We start from the raw sequence: 21,742 nt of genomic DNA, 5'->3' as shown, positions 1-21,742 counted from the left end.
GTCCGGAACCGCGCGACGGCTATGGTCGCAGGTTCGAATCCTGCCTCAGGCATGGGTGTGTGTGATGTCCTTAGGTTAGTTAGGTTTAAGTAGTTCTAAGTTCTCGGGGACTGACGACCACAGATGTTGGGTCCCATAGTGCTCAGAGCCATTTGAACCATTTGTTACAACCCGTAGTTGTGGCCATGTCAATTACAACAGCCGCACATGCAATTGCACATGGAGTGTGACTCCTGATAAAAGCATAACACACTTCCAGCAACACAAAATCCTTCCTATGATGGACTGCTGCTGGATGGAGGCAATTTTTTTCTTTATTTTGCATTGCATTTGCCATAGATGTACAGTTTTTCCTTGTTCTTCTAGAAAAACTGTGCTGTACTGTTTGTAAATGTAGACATTGGCAAGATTCATCACATCAGTCCATCTGTTGTACACTCTAAGACAAACAAAATGACACATCATGAAGGAATTATCTGAATGGGACAGAATTGGTAGATGTGACATACATGTGCAGACAAAAAAATTATTACAATTCAAGAGAAAGAGTTTCACAAATTGAACTAGTCAATAGCATGTTGGTTCACCTCTTGTTCAGGTTGGCAGTGATTGACAGACCTGTTGAATGTCCTCCTGAGTGATATCATGGCAAATTCTGTCCAATTGGCAGTTAAGATTATTGAATCCTGAGCTGGTTGGAGGGACCTGCCCATAATGCCCCAAAGTTCTCAACTGGGGAGAGATCCAGTGACCTCGCTGGTCAAGGTACAGTTTGGCAAGCATGAAGACAAGCAGTAGAGAATCTTGCTGTGTGCAAGTGAGCATTATCTTGCTGAAACATAAGCACAAGATGGCTTGCCATTTAGGGCAACCAAAAGGTGCAGAGAATATTGATGTACCACTGTCCTGTAAGGTCACTGCAGATGACAAATTAAGTGGCAACCCAGACAACTACTCCTGTTTGTCAGGCCATATGATGGATGAGAATCAGGTTGGTATCCCACTGCTCTTCAGGGCATCTCCAGGCACATCTTTGACGGTCATTGGGGATCATTTTGATGGGGAACTCATCACTGAAAACAATTCTACTCCAATCACTGAGATACCAGGGAAAATGTGCCTGACACCACTGCACGCCACTGTACAGAGGTCAACAGTAATCTGAGTCAGGGGCACCTTGAGCTCAGCTCCTTTTCTGTTAGCTATCTATTACTGGTCCTAATGGTCATTGAAGCATCAGTTACACGTTGGATTGATGATTATGTTGAATCCAGGCCTCTGAGTGCCTCTCTCACGACTGTTCAGTCCTCATATTCTGTCATCGCTCTAGGTCGACCGTTTCCTTCTTGGCACTGTGTTCAGCCATGGTTCACTCATTCCTGCCAGCATCACTGAATAGCTGCATACTCTTATTCAAATGTTGAGCGATTCATTGAGCCCAACTACAGGTTCACTCTCAAATGTGGACACCTTCGTATATTGGTCATGCACCTGTTTGCAATGTATAATTACTATCCACCTGAATACATGGAATGAAATTTTCAGAAACTTTATGCCCCTATTTACTATTGTTGCCAGCTGTGCAGAGCGAAATTGTGCTGCAGCATTACACGTTTATCCATCAGCCAACAGAGTTTGCAATTATGCATTTTCAGCTGATACCTGCACGAATATCTATTTTTGACCAATTTGCACAAGTACTTCATGGTGCATCTCCCCCACTTGTGTGTGTGTGTGTGTGTGTGTGTGTGTGTGTGTGCGCGCGCACACGTATGTGTGCATCAAAGTGTATTTCGTGACAAGGTCATATCCAAACATTTTGTTGGATCTTTGCCAGTGTCTCCCTGAAACACTGCTGGATGCCTGATGTACATCTGATACATTGATGCTTTTGTATGCATTGCTATACTGGCAATGTAGACTCTAGGAGGAATGTACAGTGTGTATCTTGAGTTCCTGCCTGTGAAATCAATAGCTTTGTGTAGCTTTACTTAAATCATGGTAACATCAAAACCTGGGATACCAGACATCTCCAGCAAAATATGTCACATAGAATCTAGAATCAATTACCACAAGTGACAGTGGCATCATCAAAAAGAAGTACCACATTCCACCTCATGAAGTTCACATGGAGTTGAACTGCCTGCCCCAGCAAGGTGTGCCACTATTCCCACAAACCTTCCATACATCACAAGTGTTACATGATAAATATTTGCTGGAGACCAGAATTGAACCAGTGAACCATCTCATTTTTTAAAGCCCCTGCATAGAACTTCCCTTTTACATTACCTTACTTATCAGCACACATCATGTTCACAGATATTCAACCACATATGCATTCCTGAACCAATCTGAAATGGTATTAAACAAACTAACAGCAACATGAATCTACTGTTGCAGTGACAATCCCATGGGCTGAGTCCCAGGTGGCTGACAAGGGGGCTGGTTTGCCACCAGCCGTGAGGGAAATAAAATAACTATTGCAAATCAAACACACTCACAAATTCTTTAACCACCAACATACACTTCATACTTCACTAATCACCTTTCCAGATCACATATGGAGTTGTAAACCCTTGTCTCAGTCAGAAACATTTTGATTGTAATCAACCAAACATGAAGATTTATAATGAATAAATACACCAGATTGGACATCCAACTGAAGACACCATTTGGGTTCAGAGGGGTGTCACATAGAAGACAAATGCAAATCGGAGCAATAAGACACCCAACAGACACAATTGACTTAAAAAAAGGCTTCAGTTCAACAAACCGGAACATTTTCATACACTGAAATATCAAACATAAAACTCATTAACAAAACTCAGCAGGACAAAACATTTAACTGATGTAATCAATCAAAACACAATTTTAAAAACAGGTCTTAAGGAAGTTCAGAACACAGAGGTCCAATAAAACAAAAAGGATGTCATTTTTTAAAGGACCTACAGGAATAAGAGCAATAAGGAACATCCCCCCATTTAGAGTGGGACTTGAGGTCCATAATAGCCCTTTGGACTCGACTGAAGAAGGGAAAAAAATGAAAAATTTTGCAAAGAATCAACCAACTGATATCCAAGATACCTGATACGCAAGTTTTTTTTTTTAAAAAAAAAGTTCCACTTGGCGAATTCAGCACAAAAATAAGATGTCCTCAGTAGCCAGGACAGCAGTCATGTGTGTCTGAGTTGCACTTGTATGAGTGTATGTGTGAAAGCTCATTTTCTTACAGTCTTTTTGTTGTGTCTGTCTGTGACACAGCATTTCCACAACTATCCTTTTCATGATATTGTTATATTCTGTCCTGGATTTTCCACTGTTGTGGCAAGACAGAAGACACATTATAGTATTGGGGAGATAGCCCAGCTCATAAATTACAAAACAAGAAAAGTCACAAATTAAATGAACTGTGTGTTGGCCAAGGTCTTACTCTGGAAGTCATCCATACAAATTAAAGACTTGTAAATACCAGACTGATCATGAAGCCATTAACAAAACGAAACTTGTACTGTCAAATTCCTTCACAGAATAGACATTGATTTGAATCATTGTTTGTGAAAGATGGATACTAAGTTCACACCAAAAAACAAACCCAAACCATTCCAACCCAGTAAGAGGATGTATTATGGAGGCAGTTATTTAATAAATACTGTGGTATATTTGGAGTTAACGAAAACAACTTTTAAGTGACAAATGGAGGTGATAATTGCTTCCAATAAAAAATGGCCAACAAAGGAAAATGGAAAGATTCTGAGAGGAACTTTTCACTGATATAATATTAAAAGTCAGACAAATTAGAAGAATTCAATCAAATTTGCAAAAGGAAACACTGAAAACTACAGACAAAGCATTCATTCACCATAAAACAAGAGACTATTGCAAAATATTTACACAATATCAATCAAAATGTACTCTACCCACACTTATGATAGAAAGGAAAAATGGGAAAACGGTAAACAATAATCAAGAGAGTGCCAAAATTCTGGTTACCTACTTCAAACAATTATTAAACTGTGAGGAATTAAAAAAATACCTAAAATTTGATCTTCATCCAAAATACAAAACTTTATTGCATAAGTTTAAACCACTAGATTACAATCAAATGATCAAATCAACTGACTGGCTAAGAACTATAATGCATCAGAATCATGGAAAAATGCAAATTAACAAACCCTTCAAAACCTACATAAGAACGTCATAGACATCTCCAACACTGTGAAAATGGCTCAAGACAGGAACACAATAACAATATAAACATTGCATAAAATGATTATCATGGGTTACCTCTGTTTGAGGGCACATATAAGATTATATGTGCAATTATAAATGAAAAAATTCACAAACAACTTGTCTGAGACTTTGGAGACTTCCTAGAAGGATTTTCACCAAAAACATGTTGCTGAAATCAAATTAGATTAGATTAGATTAGATTTACTTTCATTCCAATTGATCCGTAGTGAGGAGGTCCTCCAGGATGTGGAACATGTCAGAAAAACAACAATACATGACAAATATTTACAACTAAAACAAATAAGCTAATGTACCATTCCACAGGTCCCAAGTGGAATGATCGTCATTTTTTAATGAACACTAAGAGTCATTTTACAAATACTAATGCACTGAATTTAAAATAAAAAAGTTTTTTATTTATTTATAAGGTAATAAACGTGTAATACAACTACTGTAATACTTATTTACAATGAACACATTACTGCACTGAAATGGTGCAGAAGTTAGATTATACTTACACACACACACACACACACACACACACACACACAAATTTTCAGTGAACGCATTACTGCACTGAAATTGTGCAGAAGTTATGTTGTACTTATATACAAATCAGTTGGTTTTACTAAGAAATTAATCAATGGAGTAGAAGGAGTTGGCCACCAATAAATCCTTTAGGCTTCTCTTAAACTGAATTTCATTGGTTGTTAAACTTTTTATGGCTGCTGGCAAGTTATTGAAAATGTGTGTTCCTGAATAATGCACACCTTTTTGTACAAGACTAAGTGACTTTAAATCCTTGTGAAGATTATTCTTATTTCTAGTATTGATTCCATGAATTGAGCTGTTGGTTTGAAAAAGTGATATATTTTTAATGACAAATTTCATTAAGGAATAAATATATTGGGAAGCTGTAGTTAGTATCCCTAGTTCCCTAAACAGGCTTCTGCAGGATGTTCTTGAGTTCACACCACATATAATTCTTACTGCACGTTTTTGTGCCCGGAAAACTTTAGCTTGGCTTGATGAATTACCCCAAAAAATAATCCCATATGACATTATGGAATGAAAGTAAGCATAGTATGCCAGCTTTTTCATTTTTATATCCCCTATGTTTGACAAAATTCGCATTGCAAACAGAGATTTGTTAAGATGCTTCAGCAGTTCTGTGGTGTGCTCCTCCCAGTTGAATTTATTATCAAGCTGTAATCCCAAGAATTTAACACTGTCCACTTCTTCTATCTTCTTGTCATCGTATGTTAGACATATACTCTTGGGACACCCCTTACAAGTTCTGAACTGCATGTAGTGTGTTTTTTCAAAGTTTAGTGACAAAGAATTGGCTAGGAACCAGTGATTAATGTCCACAAATATTTTATTGGCTGATCTTTCTAAGACTACACTTGATTTGCTATTTATTGCAATGTTTGTATCATCGGCAAACAAAACAAACTTGGCATCTGGTAATGTTACTGATGAAAGGTCATTGATATACACAAGAAAAAGTAATGGCCCCATAATGGAACCTTGTGGGACCCCACATGTAATTAGTTCCCAGTTGGATGATGCCTGATAGCTTGATACATGTCTCTTTCCTAATAACACCCTTTGTTTCCTGCCAGAGATATAAGATTTGAAACATTTTGCAGCATTTCCTGTTACACTATAATATTCTAGTTTACTTAAAAGGGATATTGTGATTTACACAGTCAAATGCCTTTGACAGATCACAAAATATACCAGTTGCCTGCAATTTTTTTTCTAATGAATTAAGATAGCCTTCTCAATATCAGAACCTTTTAGAAATCCAAACTGTGACTTTGACAGTATGTTATTTGAGATAAGATGGTTATAAAGATGACTGTACATTACTTTTTCGAAGATTTTTGAGAATGCTGGCAACAGTGAAATTGGACGGAAATTTGATGCTATTTCTTTATCTCCCTTCTTAAACAGTGGCTTAACTTCAGCATATTTCAGCCATTCAGGAAATATTCCACTGATAAATGACTGGTTACACAGATAGCTTAATATGTTACTTAGCTCAGAATCACATTCTTTAATTAACCTTGTTGATATTTCATCATACCCACTAGATGTTTTTGATTTTAAAGATTTTATGATGGACATTATTTCTGTTGTGGTAGTGAGGGTCAAATTCATATTATGGAAGTTACTTGAAATGTCTGGTCTAAGGTAATCCATAGCAGCATCTACCGAACCTGACAACCCCATCTTTTCAGTAACAGTTATAAAATGTTTGTTAAAAGTTCTGCAACACTATACACATCTGTCACCAATGTATCATTTACTCTTAATGCTATTTGTTCCTCTTCATGTCTGGTTCTACCGGTATCCTCCTTCACTATGGTATGATCATATGGGGTATCATGTGAAATTTGTGACATCATTAAAAGTAAAATCATGTTTCTTGCAGATGATTCAGTCATCTATAACGAAGTACTATCTGAGAGAAGCTGCATAAATATTCAGTCAGATCTTGATAAGATTTCAAAATGGTGCAGAGATTGGCAACTTGGTTTAAATGTTCAGAAATGTAAAATTTTGCACTTAACAAAAGCAAAAAATAGCATTGTATCCTATGACCATAATATAAATGAGTCCACTGGTGGGATCGACCAATTCGTACAACTACCTGCATGTAATACTTTGTAGACATATGAAATGGAATGATCACACAGGATCAGTTGCGGGTCAAGCAGGTGGCAGACTTTGGTTTATTGGTAGAATACTCAGCAACTGCTATTGATCTACCAATCAGATTACTAACAAATAACTTGTGCAAATGGTTCTAAAATGTGTGTAGAACCAGAACCAGATAGGAGTAAAGATGATATTGAATGAATACAGAGAAGGGCAGCATGAATAGTTATGGGTTTGTTTAATCCATTGGAGAGTGTCACAAAGATACTGAAGGAACTGAACTGAAACCCTCTTGGAGATAGGCATAAACTATCCCAAGAAAGCCTACTAACATAGTTTCAAGAACCAGCTTTAAACGATTATTCTAGGACCATCAAAAAAACTTTTGCATCACCCCCATTCCCATAACTCCTGAAGGTAGATGTTGACTGTGAATACTGTATCACAGACACAGTCCCTTTGACTGTTCAGAGACGTCACTAAACCCACCCAAAGATGTAAACAACGTGCATCAGCAGCACCTATTAGACAGAGGAGGTCCGACAGCCAATCAGGTCCAGTCATTCCACCTGGAAGGAGGTACACGGCTTGTGTTGTCTGTAGTTCAACCATGCATAGACGGTCAATACCACAGCTTGATTGCGTCTGCATTGTTATTTTGTGCCAGGAAGGGCTCTCAACAAGGGAAGCACCCAAGGGTCTCAGAGTGAACAAAGTGATGTTGTTTGGACATGGAGGAGGTACAGAGACACAGTAACTGTCAATGACATGCCTCACTCAGGTTGCCCACGGGCCACTACTGCAGTGGATGACCGCTACCTATGGATTGTGGCTCAGAAGAACCCTGACAGCAACGCCACCATGTTGAATAATGCTTTTCATGTTGCCACAGGATGTCATGTTATGATGCAAACTGTGTGCAATTGGCTGCATGATGCGCAACTTCACTCCCAATGTCCAAGGCGAGGTCCATCTTTGCAACCACGGCACCGTGCACCGTGGGACACACACGGCACCGGACACCGTGGGACACATGGGCGCACAAGATTGGCATCACGTTCTCTTCACCTATCACCTATGAGTGTCGAATAAGCCTTCAACCAGACAATTGCCAGAGACATGTTTGGAGGCAACCCGGTCAGGCTGAACGCCTTAGACCCACTGTCCAGGGAGTGCAGCAAGGTGGAGGTTCCCTACAGTTTTGGGGTGGCATTATGTGGGGCCAACATATGGAAGGCACCGTCATGACTGTACAATACATGAATGCCATCCTCCGACCGATAGTGCAACCCTATCAGCAGCATATTGGCGAGGCATTCATCTTCATGGACAACAATTTGCACCCCCAACATGCATATCTTGTGAATGACTTCTTTCAGGATAACCACATTGCTCGACTAGAGTGGCCAGCATGTTCTCCAGACATGAACCCTATCAAACATGCCTGGGACAGATTGAAAAGGGCTGTTTATGGACGATGTGACCCACCAACCCCTCTGAGGGATCTACGACGAATCGCCGTTGAGGAGTGGGGCGATCTGAACCAACAGTGCCTTGATGAAATTTTGGATAGCATGCCATAACGAATACAGGTATGCATCAGTGCAAGAGGGCATGCTACTGGGTATTATAGGTAGCAATCTGGACCACCACCTCTGAAGGTCTCACTGTATGGTGGTACAACATGCAATGTGTGGTTTTCATGAGCAATGTAAAGGGCGGAAATGATGTTTATGTTGATCCATGTTCCAATTTTCTGTACAAGTTCTGGAACACTCAGAACCGAGGTGATGCAAAACTTCTTGTGACGTGTGTACTACAACCCCCAAAGTACTGCTCACATAGGTATCATGAAGATAAGATTAGAATAATCACTGCATACACAGAGGTATTCAAACTATTATTCTTCCCATGCTCCATATGTGAATGGAACAGGAAGAAATCCTAATAACTGGTACAATGGGATGTATCTCTGCTGTGCACCTCACAGTGGTGTGCAGAGTGTATATGTCAACATAGATGCAGAATATCATTAATAATTTTCCTGATCATGCCGCTTTACCAAGGGGTGACCAACCTACCAGATATATAAAGGGAGTGTCATGCTATCAAAACTGGTGTCAAAGACAGGAATTCGTGTGGCACTGTTCTAGATGTTTGTCCAAAACTCACTTTGAGCAGATATTTAGGGAACCAAGGGAACTGTTCCAGGCAGGGTCCAATTTGGATAATGTCTTGGGGAGTTGGATCATTAGGAGTAGGATTAGGATTATTTTTCTTCGTGGCAAAGTGATATTCCCAGCAGAGAGCACGAGTGTAGGTCAGTAATAAATAAATAAATAGGTACACCTCTTGCCGGGTCATGTGAAGTGCCATCTGCAAATTTTATTCTTACTCGTTTATCATCGCAAATCTTTGTCCTTCCAATGAAGTTCTCAACTTTGTAAATCAAAAAAGTTCACAGAGGCCAGGTCTGGAGAGTGTGGAGGATCAGGCAGTACAGTGACTTTGTTTTTTGTGCAATAGTCACACACCAGCAAGGATGAATGTGGCTACATTACAGTGATGCAAGAGCCATGAATTGTTTCATCACATTTTAGGCCATTTCCTTCTCCCATTTTCTAGCAGCAGGCATCACAACACATCCAGACAGTACCATCAATTAACAATTTGTATCTGTGGCATGAGTTTATGATGAACTAATCCTTCAAAATCAAAGAAAACTACCAGCATGGCTTTGACATTTGATCTGACCTGATGAGCTATTTGGTCTTGGAGAACCATTCCCAACCCAACTTGAAGACTGAACCTTGGTCTCAACATTCTTAACATCATAACCATAGACACACATCTCATGACCAGTTATAATTCTCTTATGAAATATCTAGTTCTCATTTGCAGAGTCCGAAAGCTCTTCAGAGATTGCGAGTTGAAGGTCTTTCTGGTCTTGACTCACTAGCAATGGTACGAACTTTACGGCAACACAATGCATTCCAAGATGCTGTGTCAGGATTTCATGACATGATCCAACTGAAATGTTAGATTCTTCTGCAATCTCTCAAACAGTCAGGCTTTGATTGACACACAATTTCGTTGACGTTCCTGACATGTGCGTTGTTGGTAGACGTCGAAGGGCATCCTGAATGAGTGACATCTTTAACATCCATACGGCCATTTTTAAACCCTATAGACCATTTGGAACACCAATTACAGTTTAAATACTTATCACTGTAGGCTTTCTGCATCATTTGTTGTGTCTCTCTAATGGTTTTCTCAAGTTCCACACAAAATTTAATGCAGACGCATTGCTCCTCTAACACTGCCACCTCGAAATTCGCAAACTGTGCAGCACCAATACTCTACTCAATACAGCACTGAACAATAACTAACAGACATACAGCAATGAGACTTCTGGCAGTTACACATTAAACTCAGTCATGTGCAGGGATGTGAACCGCATTTCACTTCAACAAACCATTGGCACGAAATTATGATTGTTTCAGAATTTTTTGAACAAATCTCGTATTTTTAAAAGGTGAGCATAAAGTAGTCCCCGCAACAGTATTGTCACAAGGGTTAAGATCTATGAGCACTACTTCATCTTCAAGACTATGAAACAAATCTGTGTGGAGGAGATAGTTTCGGCAAAAACAAGGAAAAGCTGTCTTAGTAAATATAGGCTCTAAAATGTATGCACTGAAGAGTTATTAGCACTTGTTCATCTTCACTGTTATGGAACACATGTCTTTTACTGAACAAGTTCTTATAGGTCTTAAGGTATGCATTTTAGATCCCATGTTTACTTTTTGGCTTCAAATGATCTTTCCTGTTATATCTCTGAACACTCACCATGGCTCTTGGGGAACATTGTATAATTACAAATAATAATAAATAGAAAATAATACCTACCTTTTACATATGGAGTTCCAGTATGTCACAATGAAAAGTGGACTGAAATATGGAAACGCACTGTGAAAAAGCTTGCCATATCCTTTTTGAAGTACAAAGAGAGCATTTTGACAGAGAGTGAAAAACTTTCCCACAGAATCTTGTAATACAAGTGTATAGTTTCCCAACTGATTAACAGACTGAGGTGAGCCATTATAACATAAAAATTTAACAACCAGAAACTTACAGGAGAAGAAACACTTAACATTGGAGAGGGTGGGGGGATGAGGGCGGGAAACGCACATAAACACATCGGAAGACAGATCAATGGCCATTTGCTTCATGCACCAATAGTTTATGAGCAAAGAAAAGACATTACTGTAAGAACATCATATCTCTACAAGACCCATGGCATTAGTCTCTTTCAATCTAAATCAAAGTGACTTTATCTGCCTCTTCTACTAAATGCTGGTCTATATAAGTCATATACATTAGTTCAAAAAACAAAGCACCTATATCAAAATTGTCACCAATGAAGGATAATAATTGTGAAGTATATTTTCTTGGTAGTATATGCTGTGTGTTCATTAAATTAATGACTATTACACAATGATCACAATATATGAGTATATGACAAACTGTATTTATTAAAATACTTTAAGAGACTAAGAAAGTATCTCATAATAATTTATTTTTCATACCTGAGGGATGCTGGAGGGTCTCTGAGGAGCAATGTTAACATCTGTAGCCAAAGAATTCAGAGCCTCATCATTAGGCAAAAAGTGCAGGTGCATTTGTAATGTTTTATCTAGGTCAAGCAATGATCTCACCACAAGAACATGTAACATTCCCACCATCATTAAATCGATTAAATGTATGAAACTGTAACAAATGACATTAAAAATTACATTTAAACTCCTTCACAATTAATGTAAACATATTAAGTTTTATGTATACAGTATTTAAGCCAGAAGAGGTATATCTCCTTTGCATTCAGCAAACAGACAGCTAGATCAAGACTGACAGCCACCCGAAATTAATCTCTGATGTTCCCATCATCAAGATTATGAAACATGGTGATTTATCATTTGGAATTTTCAGATTGTTTTTGCATCATATCAAAAGGATGGATCAGAAACAATAATTTAGACAAATGTTGGAATGGAGGAAAATTGATCCAATCTACAGATAAAAAGACACACAAACAGCAGGATATTACTCAGATGTAACATGAAAGCATACAATCAAATATCAACTCATGGCAAAATAAGGTTTGAAACAAATGGCTCTACAATAAATAAACAATGCACATAATAACTAACAACACTATTTGTAATATTTGCTATTAGATATACATTGCTTTCAATTTTTTGTTGTAAGCTGACAAAAATGAACAAATACTGTAGACGCATACTGGTCATCATAGAATCCAATAACATGCTGACAATTGTGGAGCACTGAACACAAGAGGAAAATTTCCAAATAACAGTACATTTAACATATCCTTCTTATCATCTAACAATGAAAAATCCAGGATGGAATAATGACAATATTATGAAAAGGATAGTCGCTACTCACCATAAAGCAAAGATGCGGAGCCACAGAAGGCACAAAGAAAAGACTGTCAAACAAGAAAGCTTTCAGCCACAAAGGACTTCATCAGAATTAGACAAAACACACACACACACACACACACGCACACACACACACACACACACACACACACACACACACACACACACACACAAACGCATCTCACACACTCATGACCGCAGTCTCAGGCTGCCGAGGCCAGACCGCAAGCAGCAGCCCATGTTGGGAGTAGCAGTCTTGAGTGGTGGGGATGGGAATAGCAGTATGGGTGGTGGGGTTAAGGAGGAGACTGGGATGGGGATGGAGAGAAACAGCAAGGTAGGTGTTGGGGATGAAAAAGTGCTGTTTTTGGGAGCATACAAGAACAAGGTGGAGAGACGTCAGAGCAAATGTTTTTGTAAGATTAGACAGAGGGGAGGGGGGAGGGGGGGGGGGGGGTAGAGGGGCAGCAAAACAGGAAAGAAGTACAAAATCCGTGAATGCACTGGTGGAATAGTGGGCTGGAGAGGGGACAGGTGAGGGGATAGGTTGGTAAAGGACAATGACTAACAAAGGTTAAGAACAGGAGGATTACAGGGATGTGGGATATAATGTAGGGAATGTTCCCGCCCATGCAATGCAGAAAATCAGCTGTTGCTGGGGAGAATACAAATGGCACAGGCTGTGAAGCAGTCACTGAAATGAAGAATTTCACATTGGGCAGTGTGCTCAACAACTGGGTGGTCCACATGTTTCTTGGCCACAGCTTGCCAGCGGCCATTCATGTGGACAGACACCTTGTTGATTGTCATACCCACGAAGAATGCAGCACAGTGGTTGTAACTTAGCTTGCAGATCATGTGACTGGTTTCACAGATAGCCCTGTCTGTAATGGGATAGGTGATGCTTGTGACTGGACTGCAGTAGGCAGAGGTGGGAGGGTGTATGGAATAGATCTAGCATCTAGGATTATTATGAGGATATGAGCCATGAGACAAGAGCTGTGGGGAACGGGTCATTTAGGGACAGATGAGGATATTGTGTAGGTTCAGTGGACTGTGGAATAGCACCGTGGGAGGGGTGGAAAGGATAGTGGGCAGGATAGTTCTCATTTCAGGGCATAATGGGAAAATTGATATGGACTGAGGTACTGATGTAGCCATCTTTTAGGTGCAGGTCAACTTCAAGGAGGGTGGCTTTTTGGGTTGAGGAGGACTATGTGAAGTGAATTGAGGAGGGAAGGGGGGGGATGATGAGGTTCTGAAGGAATGCTGATGAGTGTCCTCACCCTCAGTCCAGATCACAAAGAAGTCATCAATGTATCTGAACCAGGTGACGCGTTTGGGATTTTGGATGGTTACAAAGGATTCCTGTATGTGGCCCATGAGTAGGTTGGCATAGTATGGTGCCATGTGGATGCCCACATCCTTACCAGGGATTTGTTTGTAGGTGATGCTTCCACAGCAGAAGTAACTGTGGGTGAGAATAAATTTGGTCATGGCAACTAGGAAAGAGGTTATGGCTTTGGAATCTGTTGGGCATTGAGAAAGGTAATGTTCTACTGAACACTGAATAGGGTAAGGCCATGGGCAATAGGGATGTCAGTGTAAAGGGAGGTGGCATCAATAGTGTAGAGCAGGGCACCATGTACTAAATGAAAAGGAACTGTGGAGAGTCAATGGAAGATATGGTTGGTATCTTTTATATAGAAGCGTAGGTTGTAGATAACAGGCCGAAGGTGCTGGTCTGTGAAAACAGACTCCCTCAGTGGGGGGCACAGTAACCAGACACAGTGGAGCATCCTGGGTGATTTGGTTTGTGGAACGTAGGGAGAGTGATTGGGGTGAAGAGAAAGATGGACTCTGGGAAGGTGTTCTGGGATGGCCCTAAGGACTTGAGGGGAGGTTGGAGATCCAGCTGGTTTTTCGGAAAAGGATCACTATGCCAGTGTTTGTACAGGGTGTATACATGGACAAGGAAAAAAATTCCCAGGTTTTCCTGGGTTTCCTGGTTAAAAAATACACTTTCTCCTGGCTGAAAATACCCTTTTCTGTGTTACCGTATTTACTCAAATCTAAGCCGCACTCAAATCTAAGCTGCACCTGAAAAATGAGACTCGAAATCAAGGAAAAAAAATTCCCGAATCTAAGCCGCAACGGAAATTTGAGACTCGAAATTCAAGGGGAGAGTAAAGTTTTAGGCCGCACCTCCAAATTGAAACAAAGTTGGTCCATTGCAATATGAGACACAATTTAGGTCGAATGAATGACGATGCAGCTACAGTAGTTTGGTTCGAGTCGTAAGCTCAGCAGTTAAGCATTACCAGGTAGCCATTGCTATGCGTCAGGCGCTCCGTCCGTATTTATACGGGTACCCTTCCTTTTTCATGTGCTTCGTCAGCTTTGAATTGATTAGTTATTTTGCTTTGATCTGATAAGTGCTGTTTTCTTTGTTATAGGTGTTTGCTTCACTCTAAGCTGAAAATGCATTACTGTACTGTGTCATGCATTGTTTGTCGCATTCTGATAGTGCGTGTTTACGGCCTGTCGCCGCTCGCGGCATGGCTTGCTTTTGTGCGCGCTACCGCCGCTTACAATTAAAAAAAAAAGAGAGAGTAATCGTCTCATTAGCAAAACAATGGCAAGAAACTGCTATTTGTTGTTACTTACACTGCTGCTTTCTTTGATAATGATCAACAGGAACCAAATAATAGACTGTGTATGATAGAACATGTTTTGAACGAGAGTTAGGTGAAAATGTTTCTCCGTTTGAAAATCTTTGCGGCCGCTTCTTTAGTACATCAAATTCTGCACAGAAATTAGAGTCATCTTAGAATTAAAAAACTAGTCAGTTGCCGTGCTTCATTTCAGACTGTATCACTATTAGGCATAAGAATAATACGAATATAAACATGACACGATACGTATATTCTTCCGCTTTTGCTGTTGTCTCACTCTAGTTTCGTAGTTTATTAGGCAGGCAGGATGTAAATGAGATAGCAGCAAACACGAAAGAATACATGACAAAATGTTGATATTCGTATTATTCTTATGGTGAATAGAATACTGCATGTGATTCACATTTCATCAGGTTCCTATTAGCAACCATCTCTGCTCACAGGTAGGAAAAAATTCAGAAAGTAGAGTTGGCCATATTGACAAACATCCCAAACAGTCTTGCATGTCGGATTTTCGTAGTACATTCAAAATTCTGCTACATTCGAAGATGAACAATACAGAATTTGTATTTACTTCGTTGGATAATGTATGAAAATGCAGTGGTCGAAACTCGGGGCGGAGAAAAAAGCTCGTCTTCCACCTTTTTTTTTTATTTATTTACTGACGCGGAGGTTTTGGTGCCAGTATTTATCTTTGTGCCTACAAAGCATGCCTATGTAGCGCTACGTATATTCGACGGCAGAAGTTAGTTGTGGTGGCACCTACCAACATTTTTCAGAACTTCCACTTGCTTTGCACTCGATTCTAAGTCGCAGGCGGCTTTTTGGATTACAAAAACCGGAAAATAAGTGCGGCTTAGATTTGAGTAAATACGGTAAGCGAAAATATACCTTCCCTTGGGATCATAAAACTTATCAATCTTTTGAATGGTTAAGGTTTCACACATGGGTGTAGAACATTCTGCCATTTTAGGAAATGAACGCAAAAAATAAATAAATAAGTAAATAAATAAAATTAAATTAAAAATAAAATTAAAAAAATTGAAAAGATCTTTGCTGTGCAGAAACATGTTTGCTGCATATTTTCGTATTATGAAAGTATATAGTCAAATTCCACCAACACATAATGTTAGTTTTCACAGCGTGGAAATAGAGATCGCGAGGCACTTTTGTAAGCCAATTATAGCTCATGTCAAGTGATCTCACCAGCCGATGATAGCAGATATTCATCACGTTTACATGTAGTTCCCAAAACCGGATTTCGTAAACCAATCTCCCAGTACCACTCCTGGATGGTCATGTAAACATTTCAAAATTGATTCTGGAAATCTGCTTCTGGTTACCGGTTTTCCAATCCTGCAATAGATTTTTGCTCCCATTTGGTTTTGAAATGTGCTTGGGCTGTCAGGTTTCGTCTTATTTTTAAAAAGTTTCGGGTAATATGGACAAAGTGGCTTTTTGTACAGTGTGTTTCATGTCAGTTTAGGTTGTGAATTCTGTATGGTGGTGAGAGGTTTTGAGGGCAAGGTAAATGTAGTAGGTCTGCGAGGCAGGGTTTGTCAGCTATGAGGAGATGTCGGAGAGGTTATGGATGGGGAACAGGTATCACAAAGAGGGTTAAGCCTGTTTGACATGGTTTTGCAGGACTATGTTGCTGAGGGTTAAGGAATGATGGAATCTGAACAAATGGATATTATCATGAAATGAGGGGTTGCAGTCAGAGATGGGTAATCTGAAGGTAAGGGCATAAGGGAGAATTCCATGGTGTGCAGCTCGTGGTCATGCGGTAGCATTCTCGCTTCCCACGTCCGGGTTCCCGGGTTCGATTCCCGGTGGGGTCAGGGATTTTCTCTGCCTCGTGATGACTGGGTGTTGTGTGATGTCCTTAGGTTAGTTAGGTTTAAGTAGTTCTAAGTTCTAGGGGACTGATGACCACAGCTGTTAAGTCCCATAGTGCTCAGAGCCATTTGAACCATTTTTTGAGTATTCCATGAGCAGTAATGCATGAACATAATGTGGGACTGGGTTCTGGCTAAGGATAAGGAAATTTTTCTGTATTGACACAGATGGAAGCAGGCAAGGATCCATGATGGAGGATAAAAAAGTATTTTTATGCATTTTTATCGTTCGCATGGATCCTTGCTGCTTCCATCTGCATTGATAGAGAAAAGTTTCCTTATCCCTAGCCAGAGCCTAGTCTCACATACTGTTCCTGCGTTGTTGCTTGGCTCATGGAATCCCCTAAAACGGCCATACCATTAAATTACCAATCTCCAACTGAGAGCCCTCATTCCACAATCACTTCATTCATTTAGATTCCACCAGACCTTAACCCTCACCAACATGGTACTGCAGAGCCATGTCAATCAGGCCAAAACCTCCTTGAAATATATCCTCCCCCTCCATAAAGTTCTCCTGCTATGTAATCCTAAATTCCTGGGTTTCATATTAGACATTGAAACTCAAACTCTTGTCCTCCAGGAATTAGAGCAGCAAGCTCAACGCCACCTCAAAAAACTCTCCACCCTGTACATTCTCAACTCCTGCTTTGGACTACCACTGTCCACCATCTCTACAAAAACTTCCAAACCTGCCCCAAATCCCCTCATAGCTCACCATCCCTGCCTCGGAGACCTACTCCATTTACCCTACCCTCAACAACTTACTCCCGCTACAATACAGAATCCAGAACTTAAACAGACCCAAAAAAATGCCATGAACCTTTCCTGCAAAAGCCTTAGCTGTGCAGAGGTATCAGTCCTTTTGAAAGGCCTCTCTTTTTGCCCCGCTCCCAAATTCAACCATGCAGGAATTGTTAAAGGCCCCCTCTCTTTCTTCCAGTCCCTAAAAAGAAAACTTTTTTGCCACCAACCCCACCAATCAGACTCAACCAAAGACCAATCCTGGACCCTGCCAGATTCAGTTCACTTCTCCATCCAGTCATGATCCACCCCCACTATCCCAAAATCACACCCAGCTAACTTTCCAGAATTTCTTAACCTCAAATCTTGCCTCACCATCTTTCCCCAAATCTCTCAACATGCATACTAACCTTACATCTGCTGAAAGAGCCACAATCCTTCACCTAAAAAAAGATCCCTAGCTTAGAATCTGCTGACAAAGGCTCTACTACTGTTGTTTTGGACTGCAAGGATTACCTGGATGAAGGACTCGGCCAGCTGTCAGATTCATCCACCTACAAACACTGCCACAGTGACCACATTCCAGAAATCCAGCAGAATCTCCATTCCCTCAGTAAATACTTAGGCCCACTTCCAGAACATCCACTGAGAGTCCATCTCTCTCCTCACCCCTACAACTCTCAAGCTCCTACCTTCTACATGCTCCCTAAAGTCCATAGACCCAACCACCCAGAACACCCCATTGTGGCCTGTTACTGCATCCTCACTAAGAAAATCTCTGCTCTTATACATAAACACCTTTCAGCCTATTATCAGCAACCACCTTCTAAATAAAAGATATCAAGCATTTTCTCCATCGACTCTCCACAGTTCCTGTTCCTTTACCACATGGTGCCCTGCTCATCACTACTGGTGCCACTTCCCTTTACTCTAACATCCATAATGCTCATGGGCTTTCCACTACTGAGCATTACCTTCCTCAACGCCTGATGGATTCCAAACCTACAACATCCTTTTCAGTTGGCACAACCAGCTATATTGTTACCCACAAATACTTCTCCCTTGAAGGCATCACCTACAAACAAATCCTGGATATGGTCATGGGTGGCCATGTGACACCATCCTATGCCAACCTGTTCATGGGCCACATAGAGGAATCCTTTCTAATCACCCACATTCCCAAACTCTTCACCTGGTTCAGATTCATGACATATGCCTGATCTAGATCGAGACTGAGGACACCCTATCCACATTCCTTCACAACCTCAATACCTTCTTCCCCATTTGCTTCACCTGACCCATCTCAATCCAAAAAGCCACATTTCTCAATGTTGACCTCCACGTCAAAGATGGCTACATCAGTAACTCTGCCCATATCATATCTACCAACCACAAACAATAGCTTCGCTTTAACAGCTGCCACCAATTCCATACCAGGAAGTCCCTTCCAAACAGCCTAGCCACCCATGGTCATCACATCTGTAGTCATGAGCAGTCCCTTTCGAAATATACGAAGTGTCTCACTAAGGACTTTACAGACCATAATTACCCTCCAAACCTTGTACAAAAGTCGAATTGCCATGCTTTATCTCTCCACTCATCCACATCTCCCAAGGTCCCATCTGGTCACAAAGGAGCAGTACGCTTGTGAGTCACTACCACCCAGGAGTGGAGCAACTGAATCACATTCTCCGTCAGAGTTTTGACTATCACTCGTCGTGCCCTGAAGTGATAATCATCCTACCCACTACCCTTTCCACCATTCCCACAGTGGTATTCCATCGCCCACCCAACCTACACAATATCCTCATCCAGCCTTACACAACCCTCCTCTCAACCCCTTGGCTCATGGCTCATATCCTTGTAATAGACCTAGACACATGACGTGTCTCATACATCCTCCCATAACCTACACCAGTCCAGTCACAAGCATCAACTACCCCATCAAATGCAGGACTACCGCTGAACCAGTCATGTGATCTCCAAGTTAAGCTGCAACCACTATGTTGCATTCTATGTGGGAAGGACAACCAACAAATTGTCTGTCCACATGAATGGCCATCAAAAAACTGTGGCCGAGAAACAGCTGGAGCACCCAATTTCTGATCACACTGCCCAAAACAACACTCTTCATTTCGGTGACTGCTTCACAGCCTGTGCCATCTGTATCCTTTCCACCAACACCAGCTTTACTAAATCACACATGTGGCGGTGGGGATTCTCCCTGCAATACATCCTGCATACACCCCAGCCCTCTGAGCCTCAACCTTCATTAGTCATTGTCCTCTATGCACTTATCCCATTCTCTGTTCCCATTCCAGCACAGCACTACGCAGCCCTCTATTTCGTAAACCTATCCCCCCCCCCCCCCCCCCCCCCCACTTGCTCGCCATATAACCTCCTGAATGCAGCTAGCTGTCTACCCTCTTTCCATTTTGTCCCTGTATGCTCCCATGACAGCACTATGCTGTCCCCCCTACCCCCCCTCTCACCCCTACCCTGCTATCTCCCACCCTACCCCCCACCCCAGCCCTGCCCCAGCCTCCTCCTTACCCCCACTATCCAGATTGCTTCTCCCATCATGTGCTGCTGCTTCAGGTCTGGCCTCAGTAGCCAGGGTCTGTAGTTGAGTGTGTGTGTGTGTGTGTGTGTGTGAAATGTGATGGCGTCAGTGTGTGTGGTGGCTATGTTGTCTAATTCTAATGAAGGCCTTTTGAGCCAAAAGGTTACTTGTTTGACAGTCTTTTTGTTGTGGCTATCTGCAACTCATTGTCTAGCCAGTAAACTTGATGTCCTAATTAAGAGCAATACTAAATTCAAACCAAAGCATGGTATTTCAAACTCTGTGGACCTAGCAAACAAGTTAAAAGGTATATCTGTCTCACATAGTGATAAATTAGTATCCTTTGAAGTCAGCAGTTTGTTTTCTAACATACCAGTAGTAGAGTGCATTGATATTCTGACAGAGCTGATGCACAAGTCTAATGTCAATCCTGTGGAATTGAATGACTTGAGACTGGCCACACAGACATGCCTTGCACAGAACTATTTCCAGTTCCAAGGCACTCTTTATAAACAATTAGATGGCTTAGCTATGGGTTCCCCTCTTAGTCCACTGTTGGCTGAAATATTTATGGACCATTTTGAACAAAATTTTCTAAAAACAGAACCTTTGAGTGCAAACATCAAATACTGGTTTAGATATGTAGATGATGTCCTGTGTATGTGGACTGGTACTACAAGACAACACATTCTTGAAAAACCTAAACAGTCAACATAAAAATATCCAGTTCACTATGTAAATTGGCAACAAATCCATAAACTTCTTAGATCTCACCAGTGACATCAGTACACACACACATTGTTTCAAATTTTACAGAAAAACAACAACTACAGACACAGTAATACCTTCTTGCTCACAACACCCCATAGCTCACAAACATGCAGCTTTCCACTCAATGGTACACCGTCTCATATCTGTCCCCATGTCCAGAGATGATTTTAAAGCAGAGTTAGATACAATAAAATTTATTGCCGCAGCCAATGGCTACAATCCAGTTCTTATTGACCACATCTTGCACAGGAAACAAAAACGGAAAATTATACCCCTCCTCTATGCCCCATCTGCTTCCCCATCCACTATCTGCAAGAAATGGTGTACACTACCATTTCTAGGTCAGGTATCACAGACTGTAGCCAAAGCACTGAAATCCTGCAAGTATAGGGTTTCCTACTATTTCAGGAACATTACAGCCCAGTGTGTTTTTAATAGCAAAGACAAGATCCAGTTATTAGCCAACAGTGAGGTATACAAAATCACTTGTTCTGATTGTGACAAATTTTACATTGGTCGGCCAGGCAGAGACATATCAACTAGGCTGGCTGAACATGAATGCAGCTGGAGGTTGCAGAATTCAGACTCTGCATTTGCTGAGCATGTACTGAGTGAGGGTCACAACTACCAGCCAGTGTCTCATGTACTTCACTTAGCAAAAAAAGGCCATAAACTCAACCTGCTGGAAGCCCTGGAAATTAACAAACATCTTGCTCACAGTCCAGATCTCAT

At 40.9% G+C, this 21,742-nt stretch overlaps 1 protein-coding gene across 1 annotated transcript in view; it reads right to left on the bottom strand.

Moving 5' to 3' along the window:
- The window catches only part of LOC126188640 (dynein axonemal heavy chain 6), a 1,044,937-nt gene that overhangs the window by 952,361 nt on the left and 70,834 nt on the right, over positions 1 to 21,742 (bottom strand). Inside the window, exon 6 of the mRNA XM_049930241.1 lies at positions 11,487 to 11,667. Coding sequence (XP_049786198.1) covers positions 11,487 to 11,667 — 181 coding nt within the window. The remainder of the gene's footprint in view (positions 1 to 11,486; positions 11,668 to 21,742) is intronic.

Source organism: Schistocerca cancellata, chromosome 5, assembly GCF_023864275.1.
Source record: "Schistocerca cancellata isolate TAMUIC-IGC-003103 chromosome 5, iqSchCanc2.1, whole genome shotgun sequence".
NCBI lineage: Eukaryota > Metazoa > Arthropoda > Insecta > Orthoptera > Acrididae > Schistocerca > Schistocerca cancellata.
This window is presented reverse-complemented; position numbering and strand designations above follow the sequence as displayed.